At 38.1% G+C, this 19,484-nt stretch overlaps 1 protein-coding gene across 1 annotated transcript; it reads right to left on the bottom strand.

Moving 5' to 3' along the window:
* Positions 1 to 3,016: 3,016 nt before the first annotated feature.
* Positions 3,017 to 18,010, bottom strand: C5H5orf47 (chromosome 5 C5orf47 homolog). The gene is made up of 5 exons (XM_059173462.1): positions 17,671 to 18,010; positions 9,120 to 9,205; positions 7,651 to 7,750; positions 6,205 to 6,238; positions 3,017 to 3,311 (listed from the first exon to the last, which is right to left on the bottom strand). Exons 1-4 carry the CDS (start codon positions 17,945 to 17,947, stop codon positions 6,219 to 6,221), a joined length of 483 nt encoding a protein of 160 aa, XP_059029445.1. The 5' UTR covers positions 17,948 to 18,010; the 3' UTR covers positions 3,017 to 3,311; positions 6,205 to 6,218.
* Between the last annotated feature and the right edge of the window lie 1,474 nt (positions 18,011 to 19,484).

Below are 19,484 nucleotides of genomic sequence, written 5' to 3'. Positions count from 1 at the left end.
GTAAAATTTGAATTGAGACTTATGTTTCTAGGAAAATAAAATAGATATACTTTTCCCTATTCCTCCCACTAAGTATTAAAAACTAAAAACCTTGGATATTATATATAAAACAAACAGAATACAAATATGTAAAGAAGAAGAAAAATCAGCTAAGGACCTCAACGCCCAAATAACAACACAGTGGTAAGTTTCTGGAGTTTTACTTTGTTTTTTGGTCTCAAATATATATCCCGGACTTGCAGCAGACTGGAAATGCCAATGGGCACAAACAAAAAAGTCCCAATAAACACCTGCTCCATCTGGAAAAGGATAGCCTAGAAAGACAGAAAATTTTACTAACTTCTCTTCACCAGCCAAACACCACAGAAAAAAACTGGATCCTAAACAACACTCATAGCAGCAAAGGCTGAGTGGGGAACCCAGACTTCCAACTTTCCCCCAAATCAAAGTGCCCCCATAACCCAATGAGATTATGTGAGAAAAGGCCAAATAGGGAGCCAGAATTCTCCACCCTATTGGCAAGTAATGAGCCTTATCTTTCTTCCCCCACTCCCTGACCACCCCTACCATTACTGACTCAAGTGTCAATGGAGATCACATGAGAAGCAGGACGGCAGGGAAAAGAAAACAGAGAAATGAAGAAAAATTAGAAAACATAAAATGAAATGGAAGAGAACCCTTATATATCAATATCAAATATAATGAATGATACAGACAAATTGAAAGTGAGAGGGTGGAAAAAATATATTAAAACAAAGCAGAAATAGTTATATAAAGATCCTATCAAGTAGACTTAAGAGCAAAGAAAATTACCAGAGACAAAGAGGAACATTATATAATTATAAGGGGTCTATCTACCAAGAACACATAGCAAAACTAAATATGTGTGCACCAAATAATATACAAGATATGTGAAGATAAAGCTGATAGAACTAAAAGAACACACAAATTTATAATTAAATTTAAAAAAAAACAAAAAATGCAACATATCAAAATCCGTGGGGTAGTTAAAACAGTGCTGAGAGGAAAAATTATGGCACTAAATGCATACATAAGAAGAGAGGAAAAGTCTCAAATCAATAATCTAAGTCTCCAGTTTAAGAATCAAGAAATCAATCAATAAATAAACAAGCAAACACAAAGCAGGCATAAGGAAAAAAATAATAACTGAAATTTAAAAACTGAAAACAGAAAGACAATCAAGTTCCTGGGTAGCCAATGATGACAGGTAGCTAACATCAACTGGTCATTATTCTTAGTTGTTCAGTGTCTCTTCTCATGAGTATTAGCATGTGAAACAAAAATCTTCACACTTTGTCCCTCCCCGTATGTCCATCCATATACCTCTAATCTATACCTTACCTTCTTGTCTCCAATATTCATCTTTCTTACCAAGCTCTAGATAAAACGGCCAGGCCACTGAAATTCACAAAGATTTTCACCTTGAGACACTCCCCCTATACTACAAAGTGGATGACTAGGTGTGTGGCTTGCAACACCACACGTGTCCCTTTCCAATGTCTTTCAGGGCCACTCTGGAACATGGTCATAGTATTGCCACCATCTCTATTGCTTTGTATGCACAATTGAGCCAATCCATTCATAAACCAAAGCTCGGACTTTTCCTCCTCTTTCATCCGATTATATGGGACTTCTCATATTGGCCATAGGTGCAAGCAAGGGGAGGCGAGCTAGTATAGCAGATGTGGGTAACCTGAGGATTGGACTATCACCTCACATAGCCTACTTGTGTTCTCTGGTCCTACTTAGGAACCTCTTGCTGGGAAGGTTTCCTTCCCAGATGTACTATTTTCACTTTATGGCAGTCTGCTGCTGGTTATTTTGTTGTTTGTTTGCCTCATGGCCAAGTAAATTTCTCTCCACAAGAGCCCCAAAACATGTCAAAACTGTCTCTCTAATGGCATTTAATTTTATGTTGTGAACAGCATAGCCTTGATTTGTAATTCCATTATGGGGTCTGTGGTTGGCTTTCTTTATATAAGCTTCATACTACATCTGTTCCTCTTAATGGTATCTCCAACACCATAGGGTCTTCCCAATTCATATGACTCAAGCAGCAGGACTTATACCCCAGGATGAACCTACTGCAGAGCCCTTTCCTGCACTGCATCCCACTCAAAGTTGGCAACGTTCTGTGTCACCTAACATAAGGACCTGGCCAATATTTCTAGGTGAGGAATCTATTGCCTCTAGAACCAAAGAGATCTACTATACATGTGCTTCAATTTTTGTGGTAAAAGAATTCAGTATGCATGTGAGGTTTCTTTTTGTTTTGTTTTATTTGCCTTTTTCATGGGCAAACCTCTTTTTGACTTCTCTTCCTAAGTTTTCAGTTCTACTTAAGCCTTTAATACAATTTACAGAAAGAGACTGCATCAACAAAAAGCAGAAAAAAATGGTCTAGGCAATAGTTGACTACTACTTAATACTGAGTAGAAAATAATGGGGCTCCACTAAGAAACATTTCTAAATTATTTTCAAAATATTAAATCTCTCATTTATTGACTGAAAAAAAAATAATGTGTCTAATAATTAGGGGCTTGGAAAGGAAAAGAATGTTTCCTCTGATCTTTGCCTCCAAATTTTCCTAAAATACTCCATATTACAATTGAGAATTTGCACAAATTTTCTATTTTCCTTAGGATGAAAAGATGGTTTAAATAACCATTAGTTTTAACACCCAAAATAATCATCACTATGTAAATTGTAGATTTTTATGATAAAACAACTGAGAAATTTAGAAAAAGGAAGCCAAAAACAATTTAAATGGAATCCAAGTTTAATTTAAATCATTTACATCTAAATGAAGAATGAATAAAGTGGTGGTTGCAGACTCATTAATAAAAGGGAAAAGTTGGCAACTCTAAATGCCTGCAATTATACTACTTTTTAAATTTAAATTTTACTATAAATTTAAAATTAATTTTATACATTAAATTTAAATTTTACTATAAATTTAAATTTAATGTATAAAATTAATTTTAAAAGATATGGAATAAGTATTAATTCACACTTGAATAATATCTGCGTAACACTTGTGTGCATATGATAATAATATTTAACAAAAATTTGTATTAACTTGCAAGGAAATATATAATTTACTTATAATGAAGGTAATTTTTCTATTCAATTATGAATTTATAATGAAGGTAGTTTTTCTATTCAACTATGAAAGTCCCAATTCCAACAAAACATGCCAAAATTAACATATAATTATGATTCAATTTAAAGTTCCATCTTTAAACTCTTCACAGTCTTCTTAGGTAAACAGATCCAAAGATAGGTTAATCCTAAATAAAAGATGACAAAATTGAATCTCATTAAGATAAAATGTCATGGTCAATAGTCACTGAAATATTTTAACATTTCTAAGACTACTAAGCAACAATTAGCCACATCCTGTATTCACTGTTTTGATAAATTTTACTTTCTCTAGTTGACCATAAAAAGCTTCTAATGCACTCAGTATATAACTCATAATTTTCTTCTCCATTCCAGCTGCCAAAAACCTTGATGACTTCAATAGCTCCATTTACAGAAACTGTCACAAAAACACTGTATCATAGTCCTCTATCTCCAGGTCACTTCAAGCCACTCACAAGTGGGTTATTGTTTTGGACAATGTCATCCGTTGGCACTTTTGCTTAACTTCTAGGTGCAGACTCTTAAATTGTTCCTAGCTGAAGTATTTCTATACTCCCACTTTTTGTATCCCTACACTCTCACTGAACAAGGACTTTGCAACCCTTTAAACTGCCAAGCCCCTTCTTCTGTAAGCTTTGTTTGTATCCCTATCATGACTTCTGATTAAGCTCCTACAATCACTCTTTGAAACTAAGAATTCCTTTTTATCTTAGACATCACCAACATTGTGTTCTCAATCCTCTCCTCCCCCAGCATTCTCACATTGAGGTTTCCATGCACATCTATTGCCACAACTACCTATGACCTTCACACAGCATAGATTGTACAGTAGCTCCAAAAGGGCACTTCCAGCTGTGCACCTGGAATTTTCACCTGAATATATCACTACAGCTAGAATTCAACACACCAAAATAAAATTCAGTAGCTTCACAAAACCTGTTCTTCTCCTGACTTCCTTCTTTCTTATCTACTCATTTGCAGAACTTGGGATCCTCTCTCTTATCCCCCACAGCAAATCCTTTGTCTCCTCTCCACCCACTCTGCTACTCCCATTTAAGTGCATTTCACTTTCACTTGGACCTTATCAGAATTCCCAGTTTTTTCACTTCCTGTCTTGCCTCCATTCCAAACCTTTCTACAAAATAACATCAGATTCTTTCTAAAATGCAGATATAATCAATCCACTGCTTTAAAATGTTCCATACTGATGATGTACAAGGTATTTGCAAGGTATTTGTATAATCTTTTATTATGTTTCTATAAAATACTTATTAATTACAAAGGAAAAATAAATTTTCTGAATTTGATTGTTGTGTGGTTATATAAAAGATACCTTTGTCCTTAGGATATAGACACTAAAGTATTAAGGGATTTACATATATATATATATATATATATATATATATATATATATATATATTTTTTTTTTTTTTTTAAAGATAAAGAGCTTGCAGGGAGGGGCAAAGGGAGAGGGAGGGAGGGAAGAAATTTCAAGCAGACTCCATGCTCAGCATAAATACAGACACAGGGCTTGATCTCACCACCCTGAGACCATGACCTAAGCCAAAATTAAACCTCAGATGCTTTACTAAGCTGCCTAGGCACTCCTTAAGGAGTAATATTTTATACACACACATATATATATACACAGAGAAAGACAGTGTATTTTTTCTTAGAAAGTGTCTAAGAATGAAAAAGCAAATGTGACAAGATATTAAAAATCAGTGAAACTAGGTAAAGGGTGTGCTGGAGTTCTTTGTATTATTCTTGCAACTTTTCCGCTCATTTGTAATCATTTAGAATAAAGGGTTAAGAAGATGTTTCATGTTTTTTTTATTGCCTATTTAATGGAATACAAATATTACTCACATGAGACCCTCTGAAATACAGTCTCAGTATACTTTTATACCTTTCTTCACAATGAATACCATAAACAAGTCTTGATCAAACTACATTCCTGAACATTTTCTTAGACTCCATGAACTTGCTCATGGCCATATCTAAAATATACACCCCCTCCCCCACATTCCCATGTAGAAAATTCTGATTTCTCTTTCTCAACACCCAGCTTATTTTTCTAGTATTTCCCAAACCCCACCAAACTGGATATAATCTCTCCCTAGAAATTCAATGAATCCAGGAAATTAGCAAACCAAGGCACAATTGAAATGAAAGGAGAGATGATTCACTGATTCAAAACATGTAATTTTTAAAAAATAACTGTAGAATCGCCTAAAGACATTCAGAGGTCAAAGGTAGAAGAAAGATTTAAGGGTCATACACACAGAGTAAATGAAGCTATAAAAATGGTATATTGGGGCACCTGGGTGGCTCAATTGGTTAAGCCTCTGCCTTTGGCTTAGGTCAGGATCCCAGGATCCTGGGCTAGAGCCCCAGGTCTGGCTGCCTGCTCTGTGGGGAGCCTGCTTCTCTCTCTGCCTCTGCCTGCCACTCCCCCTGCCTGTGCTTTCTCTCTTTCTGCCAAATAAGTAAGTAAATAAAGAAATAAATAAATAAATATATATATATTTTTTAGATGTGTATGTTAACTCAGAATAAATATGTAAAGAGAGAGCAGAACCAAAAATTACTCTCAGGGCAGCATTTGTTATTCAGTGGTAGCAAAAGGGACAATTAAAAAAGACACAAAAAATATGGTCAGAAAATCAGAAAGAAAACCATGTCATATCCTTCAGGACACTAAGAAAGAAGAAAAATTGAAAGTAGTAGTAAGATAATATTAAATGTGACAAGTTCAGAAAGAAAAGTGAACCAGGAAATCTAAACAAACCCACAAAAACAAAAACCATGGATCATGGAAAGAGTAGTTTCAATAGCACTATGAATATAGGGCTCAAATGAAGTTTATCAAGTTTCAACAAATATTTAATGAGTGCTTAATATGTGCCAAACACTGGGTTAAAGGAAGGAAACAGGCTGGAATCAGCAATGGCATACACTAAAGTTTGCAAAAGGTAAGTGTAAAAGGGAAGTAAATAAAACCTATATTTTATAACTGTTATATAAATGGATTCTTACCAGAAGATAAGATTTCATCTTGTGTAATTTGAGTCTAGGAACAACATAAAATATACAGAAAATTCAAGTTGGCCTTTAACACTGGTATTACCATTAATAAATACTTATTAAGAAATAAGAATTATAATACATTTCTAAAACAATATTATCAGTTTTTGTAATCTGGTTGAAAATTGTAATGCAAAATAATAAATTACAACGGTTCTTGTTTATAACAAGCTATTTCTGGAAAACACAGAATATTATTTTAATTTGCCAAATAAGCCTTATAAGATTACTTGATAGTTAGTAGTAAACGTCACAAGAGAACTGACAAGTTCGAGGTATGGCCAGAGCAGAATTAGATGTAATCTGTCTATTAAAGTAACTGGATCTGGATTAACACTTAGAACAATGTCCAGGGTTTGTGTGCATTGCTCTATCTATTCAAACATCCTTTTCACCTAAAAAACCACAGACTATTGTTTTCTTCCTAATCCTGCCTCATTCTCCTTCTTAACTGAATAAATAGAGTATCACTAATCTGAACATTGGTTTATATGTCATCATTGCAAACAATTTATGCCATTATTAATGCAGTATTACACAAACAGTAATGATTTTCCAGTTAACACTGTGTACAAAATGGCATTCTATTCTAATTATCATCTTATGAAAATGATCTTCACAAAACTCAATTCTGCAGATTTACTGTCAAAATAGTAGCTGTCATTGAGTGACAGTACTAAAAACCTATAAGTGTTCAGCATGGTGACATGAATATTAGAACAAGTATGTGAAGAAAAGGAAGTAACTATTATGATCTATCAATTCATGTGGCATTATTAGTTACATAAATTTAATCCAAGTTGAGAATCCAGAACTTCCTATTACTTCAGTAAGTATACAAGATTACATCTAATTTTGCTCTGCCCACAATATCAATTCAATATTGATGCAGCTTTAGAACCTGGTTTAATTTATGAGTTGTTTTCCAGGAATGAATTAATGACATCAAGGCCATAATTCAAGGGCAGTTTTGTCAAATGCATTAGACTGCAGCATCCATGGAAGGAAGTAACAAAGTGACACAGAATATATCATTTTATATTGCAGTTAAAATGTTTTTCTTCATCAATATGGATGAGTTTTGTAATCGTATTAAAAAGCTGACATTAAAATACAGATTTAACAGATAAGTGTGTTCCTTTTGCTCAGTATATTTAGTCAACATTTACCTTCTACGCCCCTCCACACACACCTACGCCTGTGGTCTAGTCTATAGCTCAGCTTAAAACGTTTTGTACTTTTAATTATGATGAACAGTGATAATATGGTAGCCACATTTCTGTAGTCCTGTACACTGAATGTGACAATTAGAAGTACTAGACTAATGTGACCCAAGGGTGACTAAATAGTTAGGGAAGCCAGTATTCTTTAATACAATCAAAAACTGTGTTAACTTACTTTCACAGGATAGTTGTTGGTATTTCAGCCTGAGTCTATATTTTTCATTTTCTTCAAGCATTCTAGAAATGACTTTGTACACTCTATTCCATACTGAAACCTTTAAAAAGTAAGCAGAGTTAAGGAACACTTAGCAGAGAAGCAGGAATACATTTTGACAAAGGCAACTGGCAGTGACTCAACCGTGTTGCCTTGTCAACGGGTATCATTGAAAAACAATAACAGCACTTAAAGACCTAAAACTTAAATGTAATTGTTTTCCTACAATCAGTCATCTCTTCTGCTAACTTCCTAGCATTTCCTCTCTGTAGTATTTACATTAACTCTCCTGGATGAAGGCAAGATCTATAAAGTTCTACCTAAGTTGTTCCAACACATCCAATTTTGTTTTTAATGGTATTTTTTTTATTTTCTTGCAGTTTTTAATGTATTTTATTCTAGTTAAGAATTAAACATTTCTCCTAGGACACACCAAAGCAAAAGTACCAGACAGTTCTCCAATGAGAACTATGGAAGCAAACAAATCTAGGCTCAGATTCTGGCTTTGCCACTTAACAGTTGCTTGACGTTGGGAAGTATTTTACATCTCATCTAATAATAACTTCATATATTGAATTATTAGAATTAATTAAAAACATATATAAACATATGAAATATATATAAAGCACATACCCCAGTGTGTGACATATAGTAGTTATAAGTAAACATTGGCTACTGCTCTGTTCTCCTCACCCAAGGGGAATTGGTTCTTGGAAGAAATAGTTCTTAGTATAGTGGGAAGATGAGATGTACACTCAAAATACATTTAGGGTGAATCTCCTTGAATGTTATTTTATACAATGCATGGGTTGTAACTCATACAGAGTCAAAGTGCAGAAATAATACGATTTTATATGTCATTATCACTAATAGTTTCTTTAAACCAAAGTGTAAAATATATGGTAGAAAACAAAGATTTGTAGAGCTAGTGATCTTGAATATGTTTAAAACACTCTAATTACCATGATATGTGGACAACTAGAGGTGCAAATGGTTCAGTAGTAAAGGGTCATCACTGTTAGCTTTTCTTCTACAAACTAAATGTATATCCCTTGTCTTTAAAAGAACAATATGACACCAATACAGATGTTATTCTTTTCTGTTAAATCCATGATTTTCTCTTTATATTATACTAACTATTGAAGTTTGCTATATTCTATGAGAGATACATTTTCATGCTTTCAAAAATCTCCCATTACATTTTGATTAAAATGTGTTTATATCTCCAAACACGGGAAGGACTGTTCTCTAAAGTTAATAAATATTTCTAAACCCAATTCCATTTCTGCTAAATTAATTCTATTTTCTCACTTCAGTAAATTAAACTTTCAAAAGATGGAACTATTTTTACTGTTGAGTATCTTCACACATTTGTATTTAGAAAGGTTAATCTAGAATTCAAACACTGCTCATTCTCCTTTATAATATACCTTTTTCTTTTTCTTCGCTACTTTGGAAGCTTCTTTCAAAGGGATGGGGAAATCAAACTTTTTAGCTAAATTCTTCTGGGTTAAAGCTAATTTTAAAAAAAGAGAGAGAGAGAGAGAGTGAAAAGGTAAGAGATCAAGGCTGGCACATATTTTACAGGATTCACTATCCTGATAACAGGCACAATTATACATGTCTCTTGAGCTGTCTTTGAGGATTTTTATACTTGTTAGTATATTTCTATTCACTAGATAATACCAGGTTACAAATAAGCTAGTAATATGCTAGAGGAGAAAACCAAGAAACTACCTTGGAAATGCCTAGAAAATCTCCTTTCTTTACTGATTTCACAGATGAGTCCCAAAAATTCAGCAACACCAAACAAATACCAGAAGCCACATCTTGACCCAGTGCATCTCTATATTCTCCTTTCTTCTCCATTAAACTCCAGACACACATTATGATTTCAACTGTCCCAAATACCTTTGGTTCCTCAAATGCCTTTGGTTCCTCAAATGCCTTGTTCTTATACTTCCCAGCCTTCGCACATGCTGTTCTATGTGGCTAAAACACTCTGTGTACATGCATGCGTGTACACACACACACACACACACACACACACACACACACACACCGGCCAGGCAAATTTCTACGTGCTATTCAAGACTCAGCTCACACCATCACCTCTCTACAGTGCCTTGCACAGCACTAGCTCCAGGAACACCAAAGCCACATCACTTAGCACACTTTTATATCACATATTTATAATGTGTTTCCTCCACTAGGCTGTGACCTCCCTAAGGGCAAAGCTATGTGTATATTTGTCATTTTTCTACCCACACTACCAAACACATAGTAGGTACTAATAAAGGTTTGTCAGAGTGAGTAAGTTTCCTTCCTCTACTCACTAAACCATGCTGCCTTCCCAAATATTAACTGTTAGAAAAAAACACAAGGGCTTCTGTGTCCAAAAACAAAGGCATAAAACAGTGAGCATGTGCTCCCTGAAAGCCTTTATATTTGTCTGTAATCTTCCCACCCAAACCCTTACCCACCTTATCCCTGCCCTACCACTACCACTCTATACCTGGCTTTCTTCCCCCCATTCAATATTTAGCTTTCCAGGAACTTTCTCTGATTTCAGAAAGCACCCTATGCTCAATTACCATGAGATTTTTCATGTTGTTAACTTGGGAAGTGTGTTTTATTCTTTATTAGAGATCCAGTATCTAATACCATAAATATTAGATAGGCAATAAGTACTACTTTTGCTAGTGAATTAGACTATTCTAAAATGGCATTTCCCAATTTGTGAGAAGCGTGCCACTGATTCTAGGTGGGGCACAGACCTGGCACTAAAGAACTTAAATCATACAGTGAGAAACTCATTATCTGTCCCATTATTTTTAAGTCTGATTACATCAGGGAGAAAGTCTGAGTTTGGAACTAGTATGTCATTATGATTTCTCTGAAATTTGCTTCTCTCTCTTTATGACTACAGACAACATTTGTTAGACAAGCTGTTTGGCTAGAATTTAATAATATTGCTTTGTCTTTATTAGATTGCTTTTAATTAATTTCTATTTGTGGCAAGCTATACAGGTTTGTCACTGAGATAATGATGTAAAGTGTTCTCAAAAGAAAATTAGTTGAGAGGAAAAAATGCAAATATTTAAATAAATATATTAAGTAAATGATAGTACAGATGATATGCAGATATAGGGTAGGAAAACAACTCAAGTCTAAGAATCTCTGTTCTTCATATACCCAGATGTACCTTTTTCTCTAAATGTCAACACCTTTGGAATACTGTACTTGCATCATTCTCAAATGCTTTCCATTTATAAGTCTTGCCTAACCTAGATATTACTCCTTAAGGTCAGGATAGGAGCCATCAAGTCTACCTGTAATTACTGGGGATCTAAAATATGTCAAGGAGTAGAGAGGATATAAGAAAGAAAAAAGACAAAATCATTTCTCCTACTTGTTTTGCAAACTTCACTAAGGGGAGCTCCAGTCTACACCAAAGACTTTGTCCCAACTTAATGTTTCCAGTCTTTCTCTAGCCTTCTTTCTACACATTCAAAATACACTCCTACTTCTTCCCTAATCACTCTCTGTTACAGATCTATACACAGGGCTATGCTCACACAATTTTTCCCACCAGTAATTCCCTCCTGGCTTAGCAACATGTGCGACTCTCAGGGAGCTTCAATCACCATAAAACCTTCCCTGATTCCCTCACCCTCAAATTATTCACCACTTCCAAAGCAATTTTTTGTACTTCCACAAGAGCACTTGTCATCCTCTATTGTATATAAATTATGAATATATTCCCAAGTTCTGTGAAAATTGATTTATTAGTCTTGCTTAAAATGTTAGAAGAGTTTCCTGATTTTCCTGCTCCTGGATTTCTAAACTCCACTACACTTTACAAAAACAACTTCAAGTATATCTTAGAGAAGTGTACCTGTCTCTGATCACTTTACTCCACCATTCAAAAATCTTCAGTGACTATTAAATTACAGTCTCCAAGGCATTCTACAATCTGGTCCAAAACTTCGTTTTCATTCATTCAATATTATTCAGGCTTACTATATACTACTCACTGGGATAATCCCCCCCTTTCCTCCAAACCATCTCTGTACATTTATTCTATATCAAACACTGTGCTGGGTACTCTGCATGCATTCTGTACTTCTCCTAGTCTTTGCAGTAACCTGTTATGGTAAGAACTATTATTCCCATTTTACATATAAGGAAACAGAGAATCAGAATAGTCAAGTTGGCCAATATTACACTACTAGTAAATGACAGAGCCAAGATTATATCTTTCTGATTTCAAAGCCAATGCTCTTGATAATCTCAACCTTCCACTAGCAATTTCTCCATTTGTGTCCCTTTATTTCCTACCTTTATGTCTTTCCTTTCCCTAAACTATTAAAGCCTTTGTAAGATCTCTCTCTTGCAGCATTCCTATCTACTAGCTTGTATTCATATTATTCATTTAGAAGTTCCCTGACAGCAGAACATTCTGATTCATCTATGTCACTAGCACCAAATCTAGTTCCCACAGTGCTGAGTGTTCAATGTTGTTTAATGGATACATAATTTGCCTACTCCCCATAGAGTACCAAGCATAAGTATTTAATAAACATCCCCTTAATATTAATATTAAATATACCAAAAACAGAGCAAAACTTAAGCACTTCTGGCTTGGTTTAAATATAAATCTATGACCCTATTCCTGGTCTCACAAGCACAGCAAGGGGGCTCTGAAGTTAATGGCTCCATCATCTGCCCAGCGGCCTAGTGCATAAACTTCAGAGTTGGCATCAAAACTTCCTTCTCCATATTTTAGTCAGTCATTGATCCTGTGCATTCTATATGGTCACTACCTTGGGTGAGACCTTTTATCTTTGCATTGGACTACTGTGACTATCCTCTAACAGGACTCTGGCCTCCAATCTCACCCAGCCCAACTCCGTACTCCATATCAGATCATGTTACCCCTACTACAAAGGAGCAGCAAAAATCCCAAAATTTCAAAACCAAAATTCAGGGCAAACTGCCCTATTTTCTTTTCCCACCCCAGCAGAGAAACCAAGCATAAGAAAGTGATCCTAGGGGGGCACCTGGGTGGCTCAGTGGGTTAAGCCGCTGCCTTCGGCTCAGGTCATGATCTCAGGGTCCTGGGATCGAGTCCCGCGTCGGGCCCTCTGCTCAGCAGGGAGCCTGCTTCCCTATCTCTCTCTCTCTCTCTGGCTGCCTCTCCGACTACTTGTGATTTCTCTCTGTCAAATTAATAAATAAAAGCTTTAAAAAAAAAAAAAGAAAGAAAAGAAAGTGATCCTAGGTCTGCACCGCATAAAGTTACAACAACACAACACTAGTTTTATAATCTCAGCTACCCAGTTACTCCTAACTGGCGTAGGTGGTGATCTCAAGCACGAATTCATGCACCCCTTCCATTCCACCCCTCTTTCTTCCAGAAGCTGCTTCATCCACTTTCAGTGTTCTTCACTTTTAATCTGCTATCTTGCTGATGGACTATTATTTGTCCTTTGATTTGTGGCACTAAAGCAATATAGGCTCTCAATCAAATCCACTGTATTTTTTCCTGGTTTCTTGCCTAAGCTGTAGAGCTCCTCACCACCACTACCACCACCACCATCATCATACTCTCTCCTTTTCCTAGAGTAAACCTTTTATCCTGTTTCGACTATTCAGAGAAGCTGGAAACCCAGGGCTAAAGAGTCTTATACTACCCCTGGATTTTTCTGATCCTTGGCAGAGGGGCCAGAATAAAACAAAACAAACCAAAAACCTGAGGGCCTTTTAACACTAAGGCCATTAGAGGGGCTTGGAGTCCAAAATCATGGCCCTGCTTAGTATATCTGAAGGCTTCCTGCCACAGCTCATTCTCAGGAATCAATCATGTCAGACAGAGTACCATCTTATACATCTAAATTATCAAAGTGAATTTAGTCTGGAAGGCTAACAAAATATTTATACATTCCTCAACTTGGGCTTCAGTCTTGCCTGCCTCCAATTCAATCTCCCTTATATAGCATGAACCAAGTAAATCTAACCCTATCACTTCTCTCTTTTTAAAATTTATTTACTTGAGAGAGAGAGAGGAAAAGGAGAAACAGAGGGAGAGGGGCATGCAGATTTTGCAGAGCACAGACCCGATGTGGGGCTCAATCTCACAACCTTGAAGTCATGACTTGAGCTGAAACCAAGAGTTGGTCCATTAACCAACTGAGGCACCAAAGTGCCCCTTACTTCTCTTGTTCAGAAACCTTCAGTTTGGGACTTTCTGAGTCACTGAAGACCATGGGAGATGTAGAGTAACTGCATTCCCAAAATTTCACACCAAACAACTTCACATTTTGAAAATTCTACACAAAACCACACCCTCCGCATTACTTAAGGACAGAAAACACTGAAACTGCAAAATAACATTGAAGTAAAATAAGAAAAATCATTCAATTACGGAGCTATGATCCTATATGCTCCAGCTCCACCCAAGCAGGGCTTTGTGGCCACCAGGGAAGAGAAGAGGGACATCAGAAAAAGTACCTGCAGGAGAGCTGTAGCAACCAACAGAAAGATTAAATCCACCCTAAATATGAAAATACTAAAATAACACCAGACAGATTAGAGCACAAATGACAGAGAAGGGATTTCAATGTGCAATTTAAAAGGCCAGACATCACATAAAGTACGAAGCATGCCATTTAATGGAACTGACTGAGTTTAAAGGGCAAGCTGATTTAAAGGGACAGTCTTCCAATTGCATGGGTTCCAGGGGAGAAAAAGAACAAAACGGAAGGATCATAAATTAGGTCACAAAGAAAACATCAGTAGCACCCGTAAAAATGGAGACCTTACAAACACTCAGATCGAAATGCAACAAAATAGGGGCAGCTGGGTGGCTCAGTAGGTTGTGTCTGCCTTCGGCTCAGGCCATGATCTCAGGGTCCTGGGATCGAGTACCACATCGGGCTCCCTTGCTCAGCAAGAGCCTGCATCTCCCTTTGTCTGCCACTCCCCCTGCTTGTGCACTCTGACAAATAAATAAATAAAATATTTTTTAAAAAAATAATGCAATAAAACAGTGTATTAACGAAAACAAAACAGAAAATTCCCAGACATTAAAAAAAAACCCTTGACTCTATTAAGTAACTCTAGAATGAGAAGGGTAATACAAACTGAAATTATACTTTTAAAGAATAGTGACAATGGAAACATTGTGTATTAGAATCTATGGGACTTAAAGTAGTAGTTAGAAGAAAATGCATCACACTAAACACTTATCAAGAAAAAGGAAGAATAAAAATAAATGAATGAAATGTCCTGCTGAAAAAAAAGTATAAAAAGAACAAATTAAACCAAAAGAAAGTACATGCAAGGAGATAATAAAGTTTCATCTTTTTTATTTTTTAATGAGAAAGAGACTAGAAAAACAAGATGTCTCATTAATAAATTGAAATCTTGTTTTTAAAAAATTAAAACAAAACACTAGCTAACTTGATCAAGAAAAGGGGGGAATACACATATATACAGAAAAAAATGACAACTGGGAAATAACTATTGAAACAGAACAAATTTTTTTAAAATTATAAGACACTACTTCACGCACACTACTTCGTGTACTTCTACGCAAATAGATTTAGAAACACCGATGAAACAGATAATTTCCTAGGGAAATATAGATTACCAAAATTCACCCATTAGAATTAGAAAGCTTAAAAAGAGCAATTTCATAGAAGACAGAGAAAAAGTTGTTAAGGAATTATTCCACAAAAAGCACTAGACCCAGATGATTTCACAGAATTCTACAAAACCTTCAAACACCAGGTAGTCCCACTGTTCTACAAATTTTTCCAGAGCATTGAAAAAGAAGAAAAACTTTGTAATTCCTTGTATTAAGTAAATATAACTTTAACACCTAAACCAGATGAGTACAAAGAAAGAAAAACTATAGATCACGATGTAAAATTCTAAACAAATTATTAGCAGAGTTCAAGCTACTTTAAGAAAATAACACATCATAACCAAGTAGGATTTACTGCAAGAATGCAAGGTTGGTTCAATATTGAAAATCCATTTATATTATATACCATACTAATAAATCTAACAGTAAAATGTGTTTATCTCCATAGGTCTGAGAAAGCCTTTGACAAAATTCGATACCCATTTATGATTTGAAAAAAAAAACTGAAGAAAATAAAAATTGAGGAATACTTTTTAAGATTTTTAAATATGTATGCCTTGGTCCTAAACCAGTACCTTATTTAGTGATGAATACTAGAGGCATTTCCTCTAAGGTCAGGAATAAGGCAAGGATGCCCACAATCTCCACTACTATTCAACACTGTACATGAGGTAGTAGCTAATGGATGCAGTAAGACAAATCTACTTCAGGCATAGAAATGGGTAAAAAAAAGAAATGAAATTTTCTCTATTTGCAAATAACATCATCATATACCTGGACAATCAGTATCAATGAGAAAACTAACTCTAATAATAAAAGAATGCCCTGAAGTGCTAGGATCTAAAGTTAACACACAAAAACCAATACCCTAATCCAAAGAAGATAATCAGGGAAGCTCACATATTGTATGATGTAATTTATATGCAATGTCCAAATCTATCGAGACAGAAAGTTTAGAATTTGCTTAGCAGTAGGGTTAGGGTTAGGGGTGAGCAGTGAGAGGGAATCCTGAGCGTTAATGGGTACAGGGTATGGTACAAATTACAGGTTTCTCTTTTGGGGTATTAGAAATGTTCCAAAATCGAGTATGGTGATGGTCGCACATTTCTGCGAAAAGCACAATTGGGCGCTTTTAATAGGTGAGCTGAATGAACTCTTAAAAAGCAAAGGTGGGGGGCGCCTGGGTGGCTCAGTGGGCTAAGCCTCTGCCTTCAGCTTAGGTCATGATCCCGGGGTGCTGGAATCAAGCCCTGCATCGCGCTCTCTGCTCAGCGGGGAGCCTGCTTCCTCCTCTCTCTCTCTACCTGCCGCTCTGCATACTTGTGATCTCTGTCAAATAAATAAATAAAATCTTAAAAAAATAAATAAATAAAGCACAGGTGGTGGGATAAGCTCTCAAAAAAGAGGAAGGGCTTTTCCAGGAAATAGAAAGGCTCTGCATCTTCATTGTGGTGGTGTGTTACTAGAGATATAACTTTATCGAACCCCCTCAAAATTTATATAAAACCAATCCTAAATACAGTTGAATTTTTTTTTTAAGAGATTAAGAAGTGGGGCTCCCGGGTGATACGCTGACTGAGCTTCTCAGTCTTGATTTCAGCTCAGGTCATGATGTCGGGCTCCTGAGGTCTAGCCTCACCGCAGCAGAGTCTGCTTGTCCCCTCTGTCTCAAGGACCTTCCTATATACAAACAATAAACAGAGGGGATTACGGAGGAGGAGACCCCATTTTCAACAGAAAATCAAACACCTAGGAATAAATTTAACAAAGAAATACACAAACCCTATGGGAAAATTTCAAATCTAGAACATTCCGAAAAGACACAAAAGCAGTCTGAACAAATGGAAAGTCGTTCCCATTTTGAGAGAGGAAGTGCCTGGTAAAGACGTCAGTCCTCCTTAAGCTAATATATAAATTCAGTGGCCAATAAGAATACCAACTGGGGATAATAAAAAATAAAAAATTAAAAAAAAAAAAAAAAGAATACCAACAAGCACGCCACGGGCCCCCTCATTGTGCAGGACGCAAGTGGCTCCAAGCAGTGACCCTTCCTGTCAGTCTGGCGGATCTTAGTGGGCAGCACGTGCCCTTCGGCGCCCTTTCCAGGACCCATGTAAAGCCAGGGACATGTGGGGGGCTCCTGTTTGGCCCTGCACACGCCGGGCTGACGGGAAGCCGAGAGTGGCCGCCCGCGGCCCCCAAGCCGCGGGTGGCGCGGGATTACCGAAGCTGGGAAGGCTGACAGAACGCGGAAGGGAGGCTGAGACGCCCACCGCTCTGAGACAAGAGGCTCGCTCCCGCCCGCCCGTCCGCCGCCCACTAGGCGCCACCTGCTCCCGCCGCCGGCTGGGGACAGCTCCGCGCGCTCGACGCCGGAGGGGAAGCAGCCGGGGTCCGGGACCTAGGGCCGGGGGCCAGCTCCGCGCCGGCTGGGGCCGCCGCCCACGGCTCCTCAGGGCTGCAGCCCACCCCGCGCCTGGTGCTCCCGCGGCCCTGAGCCCGGCGGCTGCTCAGCTGCAACACGCCGCCGCACCGGTACGAGCCGAAGCGTGTCACGTAAACGAAGCGCGCCACGTCCCGTTTGGGCTCCCGGCCAGCCGCCGCCATCGCCGCCCTGGTAGCAGAACCGCCGCGGAGTTTCCTCAGGATCCGCGAAGCGCACAGCCGGGACCGCCCAGCGGGGGCGGGGGCGGGGCCATGGTGCACGTGCGGAGGGGAGGGGCGCGCGCTGCCGCGGGACCGTGGGGCGGGGCTTGAGCGGTAGGTGGGCGGGGCGTGGGCAATGGGGTAAGCGAGGCAGGAGGGACGCCCTGTGGTCAGGGGACAGACAGCGTCTGGGGTTGACCACGCAGCAGTCAACCGGGGGGCGGGAAGCGTTCGGTTGGGGAGATGGTGGACCACTCAGCTGGAAAGTGGCCGTGCGGTTTGGGAACCGGATCACTGGGGATAGAGAGCAGACTATGGGGCACAGCCCTTTGAAGAAACCAAGAAGGGGTGGGAGGAAAGGGAGCAGGCCATTGGGACACCCCTCCCCGTGGCTGGGTATGAGGAAGGTTTCAGAGTGAGCGGCTGACCCTGGATTTGACCAACGTGGAGTGTCAGTCAATGAAGTTGGGGGCCTGAGGGAGGGGAGAGGAGACAGCACCTTTTGCTGCCAGAGCGTTCCAGCGGGACGCTGGTATATGTTGTGCTGGGCCATCAGCCTGAGGCCAGCTTCTTACTCACACCTATTTGAGGCCCATCATGTTTCCCAGCTGGATTATTTGGGCAAGCTACTTTTCTTCTCTAAGCTTCCAGTTTCCTCAGAAGTAAATTCAGGGTAACTGGGTTGTTAAATCAAAATAAGGCATGTCGGGCATCTGGCACACAGAGAGAGTTCCCTTAGACTTAACTTTCATGTCACCTTTATTGAGTACATACCCTATGAAGTATATGTGGCACTATCTTTAAATTTATACTTTACAGATGGTTTTCCCATAGACCATCCTTTTAAATCCATGCAGCATTTTACAGCAGAGGAACTGAGGCTCCAAAACGAATAACTTCCCTCAAACAGGCAGTGACAGAGACATATTTTCTTAAAATGAATCTTTTTAATTGAATTATAAATATGTGCAGGAAAGTGCCCTGATCATCACTATACAGATGGATGAATTTTCACACCCTGAATATATCCATGTAAGATCCACCCAGGTGAAGAAATGGTGCACTGCCGAAGCTCTTCATGTCGTCGCCCAAGTTCAATCCCTGTGCTTTCTTCCTATTCAAACAGCATCAGTGAGGTTTGCCCACGGTTCGACTTCCTTCACTCAAGCTATGATTGTGAGATACAAGTTATTATATGAATTTCTACATCATTTGATTATAATGCCATTCATTCATCTATTCCGCTGTTGATGGACATTTGGTTGTCTCCAGTCTAAGGCCATCATGAATAGTGCTGCTAGGAACATTAATGTATATCTTTTGATGAACATTTATTAGCAGGTTTGTGCTTTATTGTGGAATTGCTTAGGGTATTCACAGGTTCAGCTTTGGTAGCCACTGAAAAACAAAAAGCCACTGAAGGGGTCGTACAAATTTCCACTTCTGCTAGCAAAGCACGCGAATTCCAGTTACTCCATGTGTTCAACACCACTTGGCC

This window comes from Mustela lutreola, chromosome 5 (assembly GCF_030435805.1).
Source record: "Mustela lutreola isolate mMusLut2 chromosome 5, mMusLut2.pri, whole genome shotgun sequence".
Classification (NCBI taxonomy): Eukaryota; Metazoa; Chordata; class Mammalia; order Carnivora; family Mustelidae; genus Mustela; species Mustela lutreola.
This window is presented reverse-complemented; position numbering and strand designations above follow the sequence as displayed.

Coding starts and splice junctions, on each gene's coding strand:
- C5H5orf47 (XM_059173462.1), bottom strand. CDS start 17,947: ATGGCGGCGGCTGGCCGGGAGCCCAAACGGGACGTGGCGCGCTTCGTT. Junction 7,751..9,119: donor TAGCGAAGAAAAAGAAAAAG/GTATATTATAAA, acceptor TACTTTTTAAAG/GTTTCAGTATGGAATAGAGT. Junction 6,239..7,650: donor CCAACAACTATCCTGTGAAA/GTAAGTTAACAC, acceptor TGTTGTTCCTAG/ACTCAAATTACACAAGATGA.